Consider the following 20,000-nt stretch of genomic DNA (forward strand, 5'->3'; position numbering starts at 1 on the left):
CCTTCAGCTGGTGAAGACTTTATTCTGCTGCTGTCAGTGAGGAGCGATCCATAAGAGGGGCTTCTGTGCTCAGATGTCAACAGCTTTCCAGAGAAACACTCTCCAGAGATCATGTTCGATGTGGAAAAGGCATTTTATTTACCTCAAGAGAGAACCAGATCTTTATATGAAACAGGCCAATCGTACTTAAAGTGGACCTATCATGCTATATTTGAATAATATAGTGTAGGGCCATACCTATATAAGGCATATTTATACTTTTTTTTTTTCAAAATACCAAACAGATCATGCATTTTAGCCATGCTTCATTTTGCTCAATTTGACAATTTCTAGCTCTGTTTTTGCAAGGGCTGATTCTGTGAGAACAGCACCATCTACAGGCCTGGCATATGTACTACAGCGTCTCCAGCGCTTTCGAACGGCAATGGCCGTGGCTGTCTCCTCCTGATTGGTGGAGTTGGCCCAATAGCCGTAGCGCCACCGTCCTGACGTCAGGACAGTGTTCAAATCTGGATCAGTTTTGATCAGATCCGTTGCAGCCCCTTTTTTAGAGATTTGGGTATGGAGGAAAATAGAGAGGGTTGTGTTTTCTGACACTTGGTGAGTTCCCTGGAACACCGGGGACACATATTCATGTATAAAAGACGTACAAAAGTGCATTTTGCATGATAGGTCCCCTTTAACTGAGAACGTATATTTGATCACATGTGCGTACAGGATCCATGTATTTATTATCCTCTCAAGAATAGAAGTATTCAAAACAAACTTTTTCTCAAAAATCTCAAAAAATCTGACTTTTTTTCAAAAATCTGACTTTTTCATAAATCTGACTTTTGTCAGGATCCATGTATTTGTGATCCTCTCCAGAATGGAAGTAGTCATCACATACAGAGCATCAACTAGTTCCTGAACAGTGTCCTTCACATGCTGATATCCAAGAGAGGGAGTTACACAGTCACAAGATGGAGGAATAGAAAGCAGTATTCAATGTTTACTTCAGATTAGCTCCACGTCAGAAATGATCCTGCTTGTCATATGTCTATCTCCATAGAGGCTGAATCATCATGTTAATCACATAGCTATCATATGCCTCAAACAGTCCTGATGCTCTTCTAGGTAATCATACATCCTGTCATGTACACAGCTACAGTTGGGATACCTTTGTTATCATGTGACTCTCATGTTGGAAGAGAACATAAACTATTTTCCCAACAGTAGTTAACTCTTTTGAAACGCTTTGTTTGGTGGGTTGTGAAGAAGCGTGGACTCTTCTCTCTAAAGTGACTGCTCTCCTGTTCCTCTCAGGCCTGATGGGATGGGCACGGTGACGCTGGAGGAGAAGGATCAGTTTGAGGCCGTCAGGAGTCGCCTCATGGCTCTGCTGGAGAACCAGATCACTCACTTCAGGTACCAACACCGTCACAATCACACAACTACACACATACTGAGCAGACTGAGTCACCTACAACCACAGGAAACGGTCTTTCTCTTCTCTCTAGTTGTATAACCATGGGTTTTATTATCAGGCTGGGAGATATCTTACTCCAGCTAAATATAAGAGTGGCGGTGGTGGCGAAGTCCATAGGGACTTGGCTTGGCAACTGGAAGGTCACCAGTTCAAGTCCCGGAAAGACCAAGTGCTACCGAGGTGTCCCTGAGCAAGGCACCGTTCCCTACACTGCTCCCCGGGCGCCGTACATAGTGGCAGCCCACTGCTCCTAACACTAGGATGGGTCGAATGCAGAGGAACCGTTTCGTTACATAGTACCTGTACTACGTGATGACAATAAGTTGAATCTTCAATCTTCTTCAATAAGGGAGGTAGACATTTGGTGCGCTCAAAAGAAATCACATACAACCTCCAGATCTTCGTCAGTAAAACACGACTTTGTGATTCATAAAAACTCTTCAAAACAACATAAGTCAACAAACACAGGCACTTTAATAAAACCAACATAAAAGAGTAGAAAAAAAATAATGAAATGAGAAGAATAAGAACAAAATAGAAATAAACCTCACAATCACACAACTACACGCATACTGAGTCACCCACAACTACAGGAAGCTGTCTCTTTTCTCTATAGAGAAAGAACCATGGGTTTTATTATCGTTATCCACGTTGGGAGATATCGTCCTCCAGCTGAATGTAAGGGAGGTAGACATTTACTCTGTGCTGCTCAAAGAAATCACATTCGACCTCCAAACCTTCGTCAGTAACTCACAACTTTGTGATTCATAACAACTCTCAAAAACAACAGAATTCAACAAACTCTGCCAAACGAACTAAAGGAATAAAGCCTGAGTAAAAAAGAAATAGAAATAAACCACTAGCTCAATAAAACCAAAGGATAACTCCCTTCCCTTTTTGTCAAGGCTTTCCTAATCTCTATTTGTATTTGTAATAACATTTCTGTCTTATGTCCTTTATATAATATGTTGCGCTGTTGGAGGAGCACGGGACCTCAGATCTCTACTGCCATAACCACGCTGTAGCTTCTGTGTGTATGATCATACAACCCTTGAATCTTGAAGATGAACCTCTACAGCGGGAACAAAGACAACAGGTTCTTGTTTTTTGTTGGATGAACTGACCCTTTAATGCATTGATTAGTGCTGCTTTCCCTCATGAGGATAATGTGATGTTAATGGATAACACAACATGAGTCAGATAATATATTCTTAATGAAACAAAAGGGAGATAAAAGCTGAATAAAAACATAGGAGACCTCTGAAACACATTCGCTGAACGCTCCACTGTCATGTAGAGTGATTTTGAAGCAAACCACAACATGTAAAAACCACCAGCCTGCTCCTTTACCTCCACCATAAAGGATTCTGGGTATTTTTATCCCCTCAGCAGCACAACAGGTGCAGACCTCCCTGCATCTGCGTGTGAACACATTGTGAGCCGGTGTGAAAGCTGCAGACCTTGAGCAGCCCTCGTCTGAAAGGAGGCGGCCATTAACCGTCCTGAAGCCCGTCTTTACACTCCTTCACGCCTGAGAGGGGCCTCCATCTGCCCCGAGAGCAGGGGAGGGGCGAGTCATTACCAACTCACCTCAACAAGAGGCTAATGCTGCTAAACAATGGCCGGGACAATGCTGGGATTATGCTAATGTCCCCCCTCCCAGACAAGAGCAGGACTTCCACCGTTTAGTTTAGATTAAAGCCACGGATTAATTTAAGGTTATACGTTTAAACTACAGATGCTCCTCCCAAGCGGTGTTATTCTTTCTCAATCAGGAGGGAGATTATCTGCAGATTACCTCATCACACTTTGGTAATTATTCATTTGAACCAACCAACAGTCAAAGCTCACAGTTTAAGATGAACCTGGAGGAAGTTGTTTGTTTGTTTTGGAGCCTGAGACACCAGATAACCAACACAGGGCCGCACTGAGGTGTCCCTGTAGTGAGGGTAGGTGTCCCTGTAGTGAGGGTAGGTGAGCCAGCATGTATTTTGCATCATTTCTGGGGGGTTTTCCCTCCCTTTTTGTGCATGTAAATGGTCTGCAGAGGCTAAAATCCCTCGGCTCCGTTTCGGCTTCGTGTGGACGAACCGTCTATACCAGGGGTGCCCACACTGTTTCAGCTTGGGAGCTACTTTGAAAATGACCAAGTCAAAGTGATCCTACAGGGTGGTGAGGCCCTCTGAGTCGCGAGCCGGGGGGGGGGAACCTCGCAGCGGCGGAGAAACTGTGGCGCGCTTACACTAATTGCGCCGCATTTGCGCTTCAGATGACGAGGTGAGGGCCCCTCCGCGAGGTGAGGGCCCCTCCGCGAGGTGAGTCTGTGTGATCTGTGTGTAGGGAGGGTCTGTCTACCTACATTAAGAATGCTAAGTATACCTTATGTTGGTGTTCCTTGCATAACTGCATGACCCCGTATGGCACAAAACAACTCAGTACATGTTTGGTCATCACGTCAATGTTATACCCTTTCTTTAGTAGAATTGTATACATTGGAAGGCTAACTAGGTAATCAGCTCATGCGTGGTGAACTGCGTGTTAGAAATGATGAGACCTCAGACTGGCTTACCTTTACGTCAATCAAGTGGCAAAAGCCATAGTAAGGATGGATGATAGGCTAACTTGCCATGCGATCTACCAACTCGCGATCGACGTATTGGGAACCCCTGGTCTATATAAGATAGAGAACGTTAGCGGATTCAACTGATATCGTGTCCGTGTGGACGGGGCCTAAGAGGCGGGACATCTTCAAGCAATCACAGCAGAGCCGGCCAGTTAACCAATCAGACATCAATGTAACAGTAATCTGATTCCCCCTTTTTTTAAAGTAACATATGCATGTTTAATGTAAATACAGTTACATTTTATTTTATCCTATTTTATCCTAATTATCCCCTTAAATGTAATCTGTTACATTTATTAATCATACTATGGAGATTAAACTCTGCTCAATATGCTCCAAGCTTTTGCCCTCCGTATGTGTCGCCTATAGGTGCTGAAAGAGAGAGTGGACAATGACTCTGAAGTACACTCATTTATCTCTCTGTTCACACACACACACACACACACACACACACACACACACACACACACACACACACACACACACACACACACACACACCTCAATTCACTTCACTCCAAACATGTTTTACTGGTATTCATTTGAGCGATACATGACTTACAAACATAACGGCGTCCTTTCAATGACGCCAGACCATCTGTAGTCATGTCTATATATCTATTATTAACTGAATATAATTGCCAGGCCCATTTTCACTTATAAAGGGATTAGATTCTGTGTTTGCGGCACTCAATAAGAGGAAGGTCAAGAGCAAACAGTACAGAACATACAATGAAAGTTTGAAGAATTTGCCATGTTGAATGTATACTATAGGAAACAGCAGCAAGTGCAGAAGTACTCATATGGTGAAAAGTTCACAGCAAAGAGAATACGTGCACTACACATGGAAACTGATGATAATATATAATAGAATAATAACCTTTGACCCATCAGAAACTCTTTACTCTTAAATGCAGAACTCTTACAGACGATTTCATGACTTTCTGAACGTTTGTACTCCAATTAACTATTAAAGGTTTGATGTTTGGAGAGTCTCTGGGTAACGAAAAGGTCACGGTCTGTGTTAAATACAACCTGTATGAATCTGAGAAGTATTTCAATTAAAAACCATGAACTGTCTTTACCTACTGATTATTATCCAGGCAGGAAATAAAGTTTCAGGCTAAACTAAATAGTATCATTTAAATTTCAAAGACAGGCGGCTAACTGTTATTTGACCCTGGTGTGTCAGTGTGAAAGTCTTATTAATAATTTAATGTCTGGGTAAAAAACACCTCAGTTACTTTAACAGCAAATACATGACAAACTGTGGCGTCAAACTAATTACTGACTAAATGTTTTTTTCTGTATAATCTGATTTAATGTCACCTGAAATATTTCAATAATTACATTTATAATATATCATTTTATATGACAGTATTTCTTCTGCTTTTTCTGCTTAATGTGATTTAAAAACTCCTGAAATAGTTCCACTGAAGTCCCTCATGCATCCATACGTCATTCTTTAAAGGTCATCTATCATGCTATTTGTAGGCAATAGCATAGGTCTCAGATATATACAGATATATAAAAAACATGTCTATGAAGTGTTTTGCTCAAAATCCCAAACAGATCACCCATTCTAGCCATGCCTCATATCCCTCTATTTCACTTCCTGTTTCAAAAGCGCTGATTTGGGGTATAAAGCTTTAATAAAAAAAAAAAATTGATAAAAAAAAAAGTAGAGGTCTGAGCTCATGCGGGACGCGGCAGCTACTGTCTAAACTAAATGCTGCCGTGATGAAACGCCATATCATGGATTATCAAGGATTCTCTCTGAAACAGTATGGAGCTCAAAGGCTTTCTCTCTTGCCGGTTATACCACAAGGTGAGTTCCTTTTTATTTCCTGCTTCTTCACACACATGCTCTCCAGTACAGGTTAGCTCTGAGTGTTACGCAGCGTTCACACGGCGGCGTGCGTTGAAGCTTGCAGGTGGGCGTGTCTGAAACTCGACCAACAACCAATCACATGAATCTCCCGCCCCGGACACAAGGGCACGCGGTTTGATTGGCTAGAGCTTGTACTGGCATATGATTTGATTGGCTGACGCTTCCGTCGAAGCTTCAAAAGTTGAACATTGCTCAACTTTTGAAGCGAGCAACGCGAGCAAAGCGAAGCTCCCACAATGCAGTTCGGCAAAGCGATGCTAATGTAAACACCGACCATACTTTACGTCCAAAACAGTCGGGCATTGTTTCTGATAGCAACGTTTCTGATAGGGCCGTGGGTCCACATTTCAGATATTACGTCATATCGGACGCAAATCTGGATCAGCTCCGTTGTAGCCCCGTTTTTAGAGATTTGGGTACGGAGGAAAAGAGAGAGGGTTTTATTTTCTGACGCTGCGTGAGTTCCCTGACACACCGGGGACACATGTTGATGTATAAAATACATCAACAAGTGCATTTTGCATGATAGGAGACCTTTAAATAATATCAAATATTTTACACGATTTGGTCGATCCTCGAAACAAAATCACCTTTTTAGAAAATAGTTATCTTTAAAAAAAAAAATTACTTTTCCAATTTTTTCTTTTTTTTTCCATTTTACCTTTTTTTCAGTTTTGATTTGAATTTGTTTCATTATTCTTAATATTCTGTAAATAATATCAATGTGCACACAGTGTTTTGAAAGCCTTTGAAACATTAATCAAGAACAATTCCACATGTTCCGCTTTATTTCTAATGAAATGAACACCCCCCCCCCCCCACCCCCCCCCCCCCCCCCCACACCAACTACCCCCCCCCCCTCTGGGGACCTTTCCTGAAGTTGGAGCTAAATCTTCAAACTCCTTCTATATTTATCATTACATATATTTATATTTCCTCCTGAGAGTGGAGCAGCAGAACATCTGTCTGTGTGTTTTCGTCCAATCACGGTCTGACCTGCCTTTGTTTATTTAGCTGTGTTCACTTGTCAATTAGCGACGTGAAACTCCCCGATCCTCTTCGTCTTTGCCGAGGTGAGAACTCTTCTTCATCGGAGTAATTAGAAGAAAGCAGGCGGCCATCTGCTGACGTCTTCCTGCCGCCTCCATCTTCCTGTTCTGTTTGTCCTTCAGGTTGTTTCTATGTGTAACGACGCCCACGTTCTACATCTGATTTACAGGTACTGCTTCCCCTTCGGACGACCAGATGGGGCCCTGAAGGCAACGCTGTCCCTGCAGGAGCGGGTACATTTAAATCCTTAAGCATCGTTAAATATGTCTGTACACTTACTTTAGATCTGTTAACATGTCTCCTTCCAAGGGGGGTTCGTTTAGCATGAAACACGGAGTAAGTTAAAGGTCCCCTATCATACTGTTTCTCATCAATATATCACAGGTCTCAGATATATACAGAGCCTGTCTCTGATTGGCTGAAACACCAAACAGATCATTGCAGCATCCCATAATCCCCTCTGTTTCAGCCCTGTTTCCAAAGTGCTGATTCTCTGTCTGTTACTTTAGATGAAAATAAGGAGCCCCTCCCCACGCCCCTCTGAGAGAGATTTGGTTACAAAGAACTCAATGGTGCTCTAGGAGGAGATTCAGGTGATAAGGGGGGGGGGGGGGGGGGGTTACCTTGGTTGCTGATTGGCTAATGGTTACACAAGATAACACATCGTTATGACATCATAAAGTGGCCAAAATCTGATCAGCTCATTTTCAGACAGGTTTTTATATAAATGGATCAAAAAGAGAGAGAATCTTTGTTCCTGAAACTTTCAGAGTCTCTTTCCACAGAGGGGACACATGTTGATGTAGAAGAGACATGAAGAAGAGGGGACACATGTTGATGTAGAAGAGACATGAAGAAGAGGGGACACATGTTGATGAAGAAGAGACATGAGGAAGAGGGGACACATGTTGATGTAGAAGAGACATGAAGAAGAGGGGACACATGTTGATGTAGAAGAGACATGAAGAAGAGGGGACACATGTTGATGTAGAAGAGACATGAAGAAGAGGGGACACATGTTGATGAAGAAGAGACATGAGGAAGAGGGGACACATGTTGATGTAGAAGAGACATGAAGAAGAGGGGACACATGTTGATGAAGAAGAGACATGAAGAAGAGGGGACACATGTTGATGAAGAAGAGACATGAAGAAGAGGGGACACATGTTGATGAAGAAGAGACATGAGGAAGAGGGGACACATGTTGATGTAGAAGAGACATGAAGAAGAGGGGACACATGTTGATGAAGAAGAGACATGAAGAAGAGGGGACACATGCTGATGTAGAAGAGACATGAAGAAGAGGGGACTCATGTTGATGTAGAAGAGACATGAAGAAGAGGGGACACATGCTGATGTAGAAGAGACATGAAGAAGAGGGGACACATGTTGATGTAGAAGAGACATGAAGAAGAGGGGACACATGTTGATGAAGAAGAGACATGAAGAAGAGGGGACACATGTTGATGTAGAAGAGACATCAAGAAGAGGGGACACATGTTGATGTAGAAGAGACATGAAGAAGAGGGGACACATGTTGATGTAGAAGAGACATGAAGAAGAGGGGACACATGTTGATGTAGAAGAGACATGAAGAAGAGGGGACACATGTTGATGTATAAGAGACATGAAGAAGAGGGGACACATGTTGATGAAGAAGAGACATGAAGAAGAGGGGACACATGTTGATGTAGAAGAGACATGAAGAAGAGGGGACACATGTTGATGTAGAAGAGACATGAAGAAGAGGGGACACATGTTGATGTAGAAGAGACATGAAGAAGAGGGGACACATGTTGATGTAGAAGAGACATGAAGAAGAGGGGACACATGTTGATGTAGAAGAGACATGAAGAAGAGGGGACACGTGTTGATGTAGAAGAGACATGAAGAAGAGGGGACACGTGTTGATGTAGAAGAGACATGAAGAAGAGGGGACACGTGTTGATGTAGAAGAGACATGAAGAAGAGGGGACACGTGTTGATGTAGAAGAGACATGAAGAAGAGGATTTTGCACAATAGGTGACCTTTAAAAAAAGAAAGTAGAAAGAAAGTGAGGTGATAGAAAACTATTGCTTCTAAAAAGTGAGCACTGATTGAGAGTCCGAGCTAAACATGTCAGATGTATCTCTCACTGCTCTGTCACTTTAAATCATGTACCTTTGTTATTCATGTTTTATTATCTTTGCTTTTTAATGAGTGTTTTTAAATGCCATTTTATAATGTGTTTCTTAATGCATGTTTGTAAAGCACTTTGAGTTGCCTTGTGTTGAAAGGTGCAGTATACATAAATACACTTGCCTTACATGGCAAAACAGTTATTAGACCAAAAGGATCAAAGGTGCAGACATTAAACCCAGGACTACAAACCTTCTGTTGGACCTGAGAGTCATTTAGAAATGTTCCCACATTGCCATGGTTATTTATTTAGAAAACATGTTTCCTCTCCCTGTCGCTCCAAACTCCAAACTACTAAATGTGAGAGCCTCGTTAACTGTGAAATTCAGCATTTATATATTTTTATATAATAATTAACCACTGCCTATCTTCTCTATTTTAACTTCTTATGTTATTTTTCATTTTTATTTTATTGCACATTTTAACTTAAAAACAATAATAATGTTTATGTAAATATATTAGTGTTTTTGTCCTAAATTAAACAACGGTCTCAAAGTTAAATTTAATAATGTGTAGTAGAGTATTGCTCTTTCAAAATTAATTAAATAAATAAATAAAGTATTCTGATTCTAATGAAAATCCATTTTTATATTTGCAGATGTTCTAATGATGTGTATTATCACCTCACCTATATGTATTGTACTTCTCCGTCTTACTGTCCTGCTGTATTTGCATTACGTGTCTCTGCATATTCAAACGAGCCGAATTAGTTTGAATTAGACTGAGAAAGTAGGGCCGACCCTTCTTGGTCATCCGCAAGTGATTTCCTTCTCAAAGAATGCCTGATATCAACAAACAAATCAACTTGTTGTGTGTTCTGTATCGCTGGCTGATTCCTCTTCTCTGATATGTGTCTGTTGTTGTTGTTTGTGTTGTTGTTGTTGTTGTCCAGGTGCTGATGAAGGACATCACCACTCCAGTCCCTGCAGAGGAGATGAAGAAGCTGGTGCAGAAGTGTCTGGAGAACGCAGCTCAGATCAACTACAGCCAGCTGATGGAGTACGCTCAGATCACAGGTCAGACCTTACGCTATATTAAATCAACTTAACACAAAAAGTAAGGAAATCTGTGCTTGGTAGATTATTTCTTTGTTGTAACAATGCTTCTTGGCAATACATCTTATACCGTTAGAAAGCCTGTTTATTTACCTTTCAAATGGTGCCACATCTGTGAGGAACATGCTCAGCCCCCTTTTTTATTTGTTATCAAGTGTTTTTTTTTAAAGCTTTATACCCCAAATCAGCACTTTAGAAACAGGAAGTGAAATAGAGGGATATGAGGCATGGCTAGAATGGGTGATCTGTTTGGTATTTTGAGCAAAACACTTCATAGACATGTTTTTTATATATTTGTATATATCTGAGACCTATGCTATTGCCTAAAAATAGCATGATAGGTGACCTTTAAGTTTATATATATGTAACCTTCACATGACTCCACATCACTCTGTGGTTCAGTAGCTTCACACAAACCTATAATATCCCAGAAACCAACATGATTTCATGGCAAGCCCTTTTACGCCACTTTTAAGAACACTTCCTGTTTGATGTCATGCATTTGAAGCTTCATGCGTATCATTTAACGCCCTGTTTTTATTCCCAACTCGTCATTTACCGACACGGTTTTAAACACGTAATGAACGTTCTGATTCTTGAACAAAACGACATGGTTACAAGGTTAGGAAAAGATCACAATTTGGTTTAAAGGGGACCTATCATGCAAAATGCACTTTTGTACGTCTTGTATACATGAATATGTGTCCCCGGTGTTCCAGGGAACTCACCAAGTGTCAGAAAACACAACCCTCTCTATTTTCCTCCATACCCAAATCTCTAAAAAAGGGGCTGCAACGGATCTGATAAAAACTGATCCAGATTTGAACACTGTCCTGACGTCAGGACGGTGGCGCTACGGCTATTGGGCCAACTCCACCAATCAGGAGGAGACAGCCACGGCCATTGCCGTTCGAAAGCGCTGGAGACGCTGTAGTACATATGCCAGGCCTGTAGGTGGTGCTGTTCTCACTGAATCTGCCCTTGCAAAAACAAAGCTATAAATTGTCAAATTGAGCAAAATGAGGCATGGCTAAAATGCATGATCTGTTTGGTATTTTGAAAAAAAAAAGTATAAATATGCCTTATATAGGTATGGTCCTACGCTATATTATTCAAATATAGCATGATAGGTCCACTTTAAATGAAAGTATATTCGTTACGTATTCAATGTAAATAAGTCAGCTGTTTGGATTTGGCAGTCTTCTGCGTTAGAGTTGTCGTCACCTGACTTCCAAAAGTACTGAGAGTGTTATATCTCTGCATATAAAAATGAAATGCATATAAAAATTGAAATGGATGACACGCCTAAAACTCGCCGTGTTGTTCATGCCCTTTGGTGATGTTAATAAGGTCGTTTTAAAACACCTCTTCATGTCGTGCTGTTAGTGATTCAAACCTGTCAGAGGAAGTCAATGGGATCTTTGGAATCTAAAGGGTTCATCCTCTGAGGAGCAGGATATCTCAATCATTCAGCGGTTACAAAGGGGTTTAATGGGGCGGCGAGAGTTCAAGGTTCAAGGCTTTTGTTGTCATGTGTGCATAGCTACAGTGTAGATATGATAATGAACATCTGAGGTCACAGGCTCCTCCAACAGTGCAACACAATAACACAGAAATATAATAGAATAGAAATAGTGCAGAAGTCATTGGGATATTGATAAGTTGCAAACAGATGAATGTGATGGATGTTGTTTCAAAGGTCAGGTGTTTAACAGTCTTATGGCCTGTGGGATGAAACTGTCCCTGAGTCTGGTGGTTTTAGGAAGCTGAGGATTATGGGAGTTGTAGTTGTGTATTAACTGAGTGTGTGTTCCTCTCCTACCCTTGGTGCTCTCCTCTGTGTGTGGGACCCTCAGTGGACCCTCAGGCCGCTCCGGAGAAGCGTCTGGAGGACATGATGCGCCTCGGAGAGCTCTGTGTGGAGGTCCTGACGCAGAACGAGGAGCACCACGCAGAGGTACCACGCTGTTCTGTTCTGTGTTACAGAACCACTGAGGAACCATCGAACAGGGCCTGGAGGACAACTGTAGTGTGTCTATTTCATATCACACCCTACCCAAATAATCTAGTGTTGGAAGAAGTAATTGGATCCTTAATTAAAGTGCTGCAAACATACTCAAGCATAACCACTTAAATGTATTATTAGTGATAGTACTGTTTGCAGACGATCCCTCACTGTCGATGAGCTGGAAACAAGTTCTACAAGTTCAATAATCCAATGTTTTAATTAATTTACTGATACTTTATGTCCTTAGGTTTTTTTAAAACCATCGTTTCATAAAGTCTTCTTCTCCTTATGTTGAATTTTCTTGATTTGAAATCAAACTAGAAACTTCATTTTACCAATTTATTAAGATATAATGCACGGAGTATGGTGCTATAACTTTTCTATTGAACACAGCTGCTCTGTCTGAGCTGGATTTATTCCAGCAGTTTCCCTCTCTCTCTCTCTCTTCCTCTCTCGCTCTCCCCCCCCCCCCCCCCCCCCCCCCCCGCTGTGATTGACAGCCGCAGCGTCTCTTGATCATTTCATTAACTTTTTTGATCACTTTTCGCCTCACTGTCCATTTGTTTTCCTCCTCCCCCGCTCGCTAAGTGGCGGCTGACACAGGAAGTGGCGCTGCTGATTCCTGCTCCCTGAACACACCACGAACACACCACGAACACACCATGAACACACCATGAACACACCACGAACACACCGCCCACGGCCCATATGCAAACGCCGCGGTGTTCAACTGATCAATCATAGGTGTTGAGACGGAGGCATCTGTTTCTCACATTAATAACACGCCGCTGCCATGGAGACCGCGCGTCTCTGCCCCGTGATGCTAACCACAAATTAGAGGCTTTTTACCACAAGCTGTCACAGATTAAATATAGATATGATTCATAATTGTTTACTCGGTGACTGTCAGCGTAAACAACGTCCTCGCTCCACTCCGTGTTTGTTTTCTCTCAGTGTTTCCTCTCGAAGAAGAAGTCAAAGTGAAGTTCTAAAAATGACTTTTATTGTGGTCAGGGATCAGAAATATAACGCCTGCAAGTGCTCTGGAAAGTCCTTTCTCAGTGTGCTCTGGGTTAGGGCCGCACAATAATGGAGATTTAATCAAAACTGCACGATGTTTGGCAAAATATCTGAATGAATGTATAGTGGAGCTGCAGAGAAGAGCCGGTGTTCTACTGACTTGATCAAAAGTCAGTTTTTCCCCGATAGTTTGAACAGTCGTTCTGACAGTCCCACATCATATCGTAATAGTAATATCAGTGAAAATAATCTATATGAGTTTGTCTAAGTCGTGCTGCCCTACTCTGGACGTTTGCACATTTCTTTGGACCCTGATTGGCTCAAAACTCGTGATGTCACAAAGTCCCGCTGCTCCGTACTCAAAGTTAAAGTCAGATTTCAAGTGAGCTCAGAGTAGCACTCCTCCTAAACAAACAATCTTGTAACAAACCCAATATGTCAGAAACTCAACATAATACAATCCCAAACTGTTTGATTGACATTAGACTTGTTATTATTTCTCTGACTGTCCTTTCTGTCTCTCTCTGTACTCCGCCGTGGGAAGGGAAGAGAGGTGAGTGTGTTTCTGTGCCTCTTATATCCATCCTGTTCTGCATGCAGCATTGCCAAACATGACCTGTTTCTAAGAGCCATCTCCTCGCTGTGTGTCCTGGGAAGTTTTATTACTATTTCAGAAAATCAGTCACCATGTCAGTTTGTGTTTTCATAGTTTCTTTTGGACTTTAAGTTGCACATTTTAGACGATCTTTTTCTCCTTTTCCACCCACACTCACTCATTTCTGATTGAACCGCCTGCATAACATCTACATATTTTGCACTTACACTTTATTGGCCGGAAAGTGCTGCCGTATATCTCAGTTTGTAGAGCTTGGTCCCGATGCAGAGGACCCGGGTTCGAAACGTGCCCGGGACAATTTGCTGCATGTCTTCCCCCTTTCATATCTGTCACTCCAATAAACACACTGTTTTTATTTTGTAGTAAAATACCTGGGAAATACCTGCAGCTGTAACTGTTGCATGGCAGGGTCAGTGGGGTTTGAAGATGAATGTAAACCCTTCAGTTCATGTAGGTGCATTCCCTAGGAAACATGTAGATTCTGGTGAGAAGAGACAAAAGATATTGTGATTTTATTTCCCAAAATTCAGGAGACATAAATATAAGATGGTTTGGTTTTCATTCACCTGTGAGGCGGTAAACACTTGCTTAAAGATGAGATTTCAACAAAGAAGAAAGTGTTCAAACTAGGGCTGTCAAGTTAACGTGTTAATAACAACAACCATTTTTAATGCCACTAATTATTTTAACGTGCGATTAACGTATGTGTATTTGTCCTCGGCCCGCCCCGTAGTTTCAGAGCCCAAAGGCTTGACGTTGTTGTTGTTGTTGTTGTTAGTTGGATGGTGGCAGATTCTAGCGAGAGATATGCATACAAAAAAAGGTGTTTTAACAGCAAGCCAAGCTCACAGCTGATGCTGACAGCCCCGCTCCGGCCGCTCGCTTGCCGCAGACCACGCTTGAAAGTTTGCCGGGAGACGCCTGGACAACAACAGCGATAGCTAAATGGGGGGCTACAGCTTAACATTGTGGAGGACGAGGGGCTGCGTTAGATCATTCGGATCGCATCCAACGTGTCGACTGCACATCAAAGCGCATTATTTTGACCCTAGTCTCATGCTTTGACTGAAGATGAAGACAGAGGAGCGGCATTTCGCCGACAACTGTAAACAGGCTTGTCTGTTTGAGCAACTGGCTCAGTGCAGAGAAGTGCACAGGGTTGGGAGAGAGTGTAGAGACAGAGAGAGAGAGGTTCCAGGTTGTTGTGTTGAGAATATTCATGAGAATATTTGTCATTGTTCCAATGATAATAAACAAACATTTGCATAAAGCATATGTGTCCACTCAAATGTTGATAAGAGTATTACAAACTAAAATATTCCTCTTAGAACAGATAAAAAATGTGGGATTAATTTGCGATTAACTATTTGAATCGACTGACAGCCCTAGTTCAAACACACCATCGTGTTTCAGTCGTGGAAAAGCTAAAGCAGCTTAGAGTCTGCAGAGAAAAACTCCAATGATTTTCTGTTGTGTTCCATCTCTAACCCGTTAAATAACCTCTTTTCTTTATTTGTTAAAGTCGTGTTTTTGTTGCAACGCGGTAAGGAACAGGAACTCTTTTTCACGCCTGGCCTTCGGTGTTTTCTCCTCTCCTCCACCTCTCAACACAGGAGATATTCACCGTGTTGTTTTGTTGAAAGGAGTTCCTGTTGTTGCTGAACAGAGAGTATTGAGAGTTGTTTGTCCTTGGTGCAACAATACGTACATCAGCCCTTTGAATGCCGCCACTCTTCTTCTTCTCTTAAAATAAAGGAGTGTGTTTGTTGTGAACAGGCTGCGGCTTTCTGTTCTCTTCAGTCCGTTTCTCCCTCTTTATTTCCTTATCTTCAACCTCTTGTTTTCTCAAAAAATGTTCTTGTTTTTTCCTAAAATGTTGTCATGTTTTCATTTCAAATTCTCTCTTGATTTCTGTTGACATTTGCTTTTGTTTTCTCCCCAAATGTTGACTAGATTACTCCTCAATTTCTTGTCTTGTTTTCCTCACACATTTGGTCCAGTTTTGCCACAAATGTTGTCTTGTTTTTGTCTCGTAATGTTTATTCCAAAGCTTTCCTAAGAAATGTGTGTTTTCTCTTCACATTTGTCCAGTTTTCTCTTCACATTTGTCCAGTTTTCTCTTCACATTTGTCCAGTTTTCTCCTCACATTTGTCCAGTTTTCTCCTCACATTTGTCCAGTTTTCTCCTCACATTTGTCCAGTTTTCTCTTCACATTTGTCCAGTTTTCTCCTCACATTTGTCCAGTTTTCTCCTCACATTTGTCCAGTTTTCTCCTCACATTTGTCCAGTTTTCTCTTCACATTTGTCCAGTTTTCTCTTCACATTGTCCAGTTTTCTCCTCACATTTGTCCAGTTTTCTCCTCACATTTGTCCAGTTTTCTCCTCACATTTGTCCAGTTTTCTCTTCACATTTGTCCAGTTTTCTCCTCACATTTGTCCAGTTTTCTCTTCACATTTGTCCAGTTTTCTCTTCACATTTGTCCAGTTTTCTCCTCACATTTGTCCAGTTTTCTCTTCACATTTGTCCAGTTTTCTCTTCACATTTGTCCAGTTTTCTCTTTACATTTGTCCAGTTTTCTCCTCACATTTGTCCAGTTTTCTCCTCACATTTGTCCAGTTTTCTCCTCACATTTGTCCAGTTTTCTCTTTACATTTGTCCAGTTTTCTCTTTACATTTGTCCAGTTTTCTCTTCACATTTGTCCAGTTTCTCTTCACATTTGTCCAGTTTTCTCTTTACATTTGTCCAGTTTTCTCTTCACATTTGTCCAGTTTTCTCTTCACATTTGTCCAGTTTTCTCTTCACATTTGTCCAGTTTTCTCTTTACATTTGTCCAGTTTTCTCTTTACATTTGTCCAGTTTTCTCTTTACATTTGTCCAGTTTTCTCTTTCACATTTGTCCAGTTTTCTCTTTACATTTGTCCAGTTTTCTCTTCACATTTGTCCAGTTTTCTCCTCACATTTGTCCAGTTTTCTCTTTACATTTGTCCAGTTTTCTCACATTTGTCCAGTTTTCTCTTTACATTGTCCAGTTTTCTCACATTTGTCCAGTTTTCTCTTTACATTTGTCCAGTTTTCTCTTCACATTTGTCCAGTTTCTCTTCACATTGTCCAGTTTCTCTTCACATTTGTCCAGTTTTCCTCTTCACATTTGTCCAGTTTTCTCCTCACATTTGTCCAGTTTTTCTCCTCACATTTGTCCAGTTTTCTCCTCACATTTGTCCAGTTTTCTCCTCACATTTGTCCAGTTTCTCCTCACATTTGTCCAGTTTTCTCCTCACATTTGTCCAGTTTTCTCTTCACATTTGTCCAGTTTTCTCCTCACATTTGTCCAGTTTTCTCTTTACATTTGTCCAGTTTTCTCTTCACATTTGTCCAGTTTTCTCTTCACATTTGTCCAGTTTTCTCTTCACATTTGTCCAGTTTTCTCTTCACATTTGTCCAGTTTTCTCCTCACATTTGTCCAGTTTTCTCCTCACATTTGTCCAGTTTTCTCTTCACATTTGTCCAGTTTTCTCCTCACATTTGTCCAGTTTTCTCTTTACATTTGTCCAGTTTTCTCCTCACATTTGTCCAGTTTTCTCTTTACATTTGTCCAGTTTTCTCTTCACATTTGTCCAGTTTTCTCCTCACATTTGTCCAGTTTTCTCTTCACATTTGTCCAGTTTTCTCTTTACATTTGTCCAGTTTTCTCTTCACATTTGTCCAGTTTTCTCTTCACATTTGTCCAGTTTTCTCTTCACATTTGTCCAGTTTTCTCTTCACATTTGTCCAGTTTTCTCTTCACATTTGTCCAGTTTTCTCCTCACATTTGTCCAGTTTTCTCCTCACATTTGTCCAGTTTTCTCCTCACATTTGTCCAGTTTTCTCACATTTGTCCAGTTTTCTCACATTTGTCCAGTTTCCTCCTCACATTTGGCCTTGTTTTCTGTTCAAATGTGGTCGATTTGTTTTGTTTTGATCTAAATATGTTTTTCTCTTCAGAAAGGTTGTTGTTTTAGCCTAACATTCAGTCTTGGTTTCATCTCATATGTTGTCTAGTGTTCTAATCAAATTTGGTCTGGTTTCCTCCCAAAGAATGTTTTCTTGATTTCACCTCAAATGATGTCTTGTTTTCGTCCGTAGTCCCAGTTCAAAGATTGCTCAGGAAGTTAGGGGGTGTTAGATGTAGAGAAGGGGCTGTTTCCCCCCTATCCCCCTACTCTATGCCCCTGGCCCTTCATCCTCCCTTTCTTGCTTACTTTACTTTAAAAAAAAATGTCCCTACTGTACTGTACAATGTGTTCTATTAAAAGTAGATTTAATGTGTGTGTTTGTGGAGCCCGGCTACATCTTGTCTCCTCTGATGTTCTGTCTCCTCTCATGTTCTGTCTCTGGTTCTGTCTCCTCTCATGTTCTGTCTCATATTCTGTCTCTGGTTCTGTCTCTGGTTCTGTCTCCTCTGATGTTCTGTCTCTGGTTCTGTCTCCTCTCATGTTCTGTCTCTGGTTCTGCCTCCTCTGATGTTCTGTCTCTGGTTCTGTCTCCTCTCATGTTCTGTCTCTGGTTCTGTCTCCTCTCATGTTCTGTCTCTGGTTCTGTCTCTGGTTCTGTCTCCTCTGATGTTCTGTCTCTGGTTCTGTCTTCTCTCATGTTCTGTCTCTGGTTCTGTCGCCTGTGATGTTCTGTCTCCTCTCATGTTCTGTCTCATGTTCTGTCTCTGGTTCTGTCTTCTCTCATGTTCTGTCTCTGGTTCTGTCTCCTCTCATGTTCTGTCTCTGGTTCTGTCTTCTCTCATGTTCTGTCTCATGTTCTGTCTCTGGTTCTGTCTTCTCTCATGTTCTGTCTCTGGTTCTGTCTCTGGTTCTGTCTCCTCTCATGTTCTGTCTCTGGTTCTGTCTCTGGTTCTGTCTTCTCTCATGTTCTGTCTCTGGTTCTGTCTTCTCTCATGTTCTGTCTCTGGTTCTGTCTCCTCTCATGTTCTGTCTCTGGTTCTGTCTTCTCTCATGTTCTGTCTCATGTTCTGTCTCTGGTTCTGTCTTCTCTCATGTTCTGTCTCTGGTTCTGTCTTCTCTCATGTTCTGTCTCATGTTCTGTCTCTGGTTCTGTCTTCTCTCATGTTCTGTCTCTGGTTCTGTCTCCTCTCATGTTCTGTCTCTGGTTCTGTCGCCTGTGATGTTCTGTCTCCTCTCATGTTCTGTCTCATGTTCTGTCTCTGGTTCTGTCTTCTCTCATGTTCTGTCTCTGGTTCTGTCTTCTCTCATGTTCTGTCTCTGGTTCTGTCTCCTCTCATGTTCTGTCTCTGGTTCTGTCTCTGGTTCTGTCTCCTCTCATGTTCTGTCTCTGGTTCTGTCTCCTCTCATGTTCTGTCTCATATTCTGTCTCTGGTTCTGTCTCTGGTTCTGTCTCTGGTTCTGTCTCTGGTTCTGTTTCCTCTCATGTTCTGTCTCTGGTTCTGCCTCCTCTGATGTTCTGTCTCTGGTTCTGTCTCCTCTCATGTTCTGTCTCTGGTTCTGTCTCCTCTCATGTTCTGTCTCTGGTTCTGTCTCTGGTTCTGTCTCCTCTGATGTTCTGTCTCTGGTTCTGTCTTCTCTCATGTTCTGTCTCTGGTTCTGTCGCCTGTGATGTTCTGTCTCCTCTCATGTTCTGTCTCATGTTCTGTCTCTGGTTCTGTCTTCTCTCATGTTCTGTCTCTGGTTCTGTCTCCTCTCATGTTCTGTCTCTGGTTCTGTCTTCTCTCATGTTCTGTCTCTGGTTCTGTCTCCTCTCATGTTCTGTCTCTGGTTCTGTCTCTGGTTCTGTCTCCTCTGATGTTCTGTCTCTGGTTCTGTCTCCTCTCATGTTCTGTCTCATGTTCTGTCTCTGGTTCTGTCTCCTCTGATGTTCTGTCTCTGGTTCCGTCGCCTGTGATGTTTTGTCTCCTCTCATGTTCTGTCTCATGTTCTGTCTCTGGTTCTGTCTCCTCTCATGTTCTGTCTCTGGTTCTGTCTCCTCTCATGTTCTGTCTCATGTTCTGTCTCCTCTCAAGTTCTGTCTCCTCTGATGTTCTGTCTCCTCTGATGTTCTGTCTCCTCTCATGTTCTGTCTCTGGTTCTTTCTCTGATGATGTTCT

At 41.8% G+C, this 20,000-nt stretch overlaps 1 protein-coding gene across 1 annotated transcript in view; it reads left to right on the plus strand.

Moving 5' to 3' along the window:
• Window positions 1–20,000, plus strand: part of cadps2 (Ca++-dependent secretion activator 2) — a 216,586-nt gene that overhangs the window by 152,503 nt on the left and 44,083 nt on the right. The window contains 5 exon segments of the mRNA XM_034116812.1: window positions 1,306–1,407; window positions 7,201–7,264; window positions 10,103–10,226; window positions 12,122–12,222; window positions 13,838–13,846. Of these exon segments, the coding sequence (XP_033972703.1) occupies window positions 1,306–1,407; window positions 7,201–7,264; window positions 10,103–10,226; window positions 12,122–12,222; window positions 13,838–13,846 (400 nt within the window).

This window comes from Trematomus bernacchii, unplaced genomic scaffold (assembly GCF_902827165.1).
Source record: "Trematomus bernacchii unplaced genomic scaffold, fTreBer1.1, whole genome shotgun sequence".
Classification (NCBI taxonomy): Eukaryota; Metazoa; Chordata; class Actinopteri; order Perciformes; family Nototheniidae; genus Trematomus; species Trematomus bernacchii.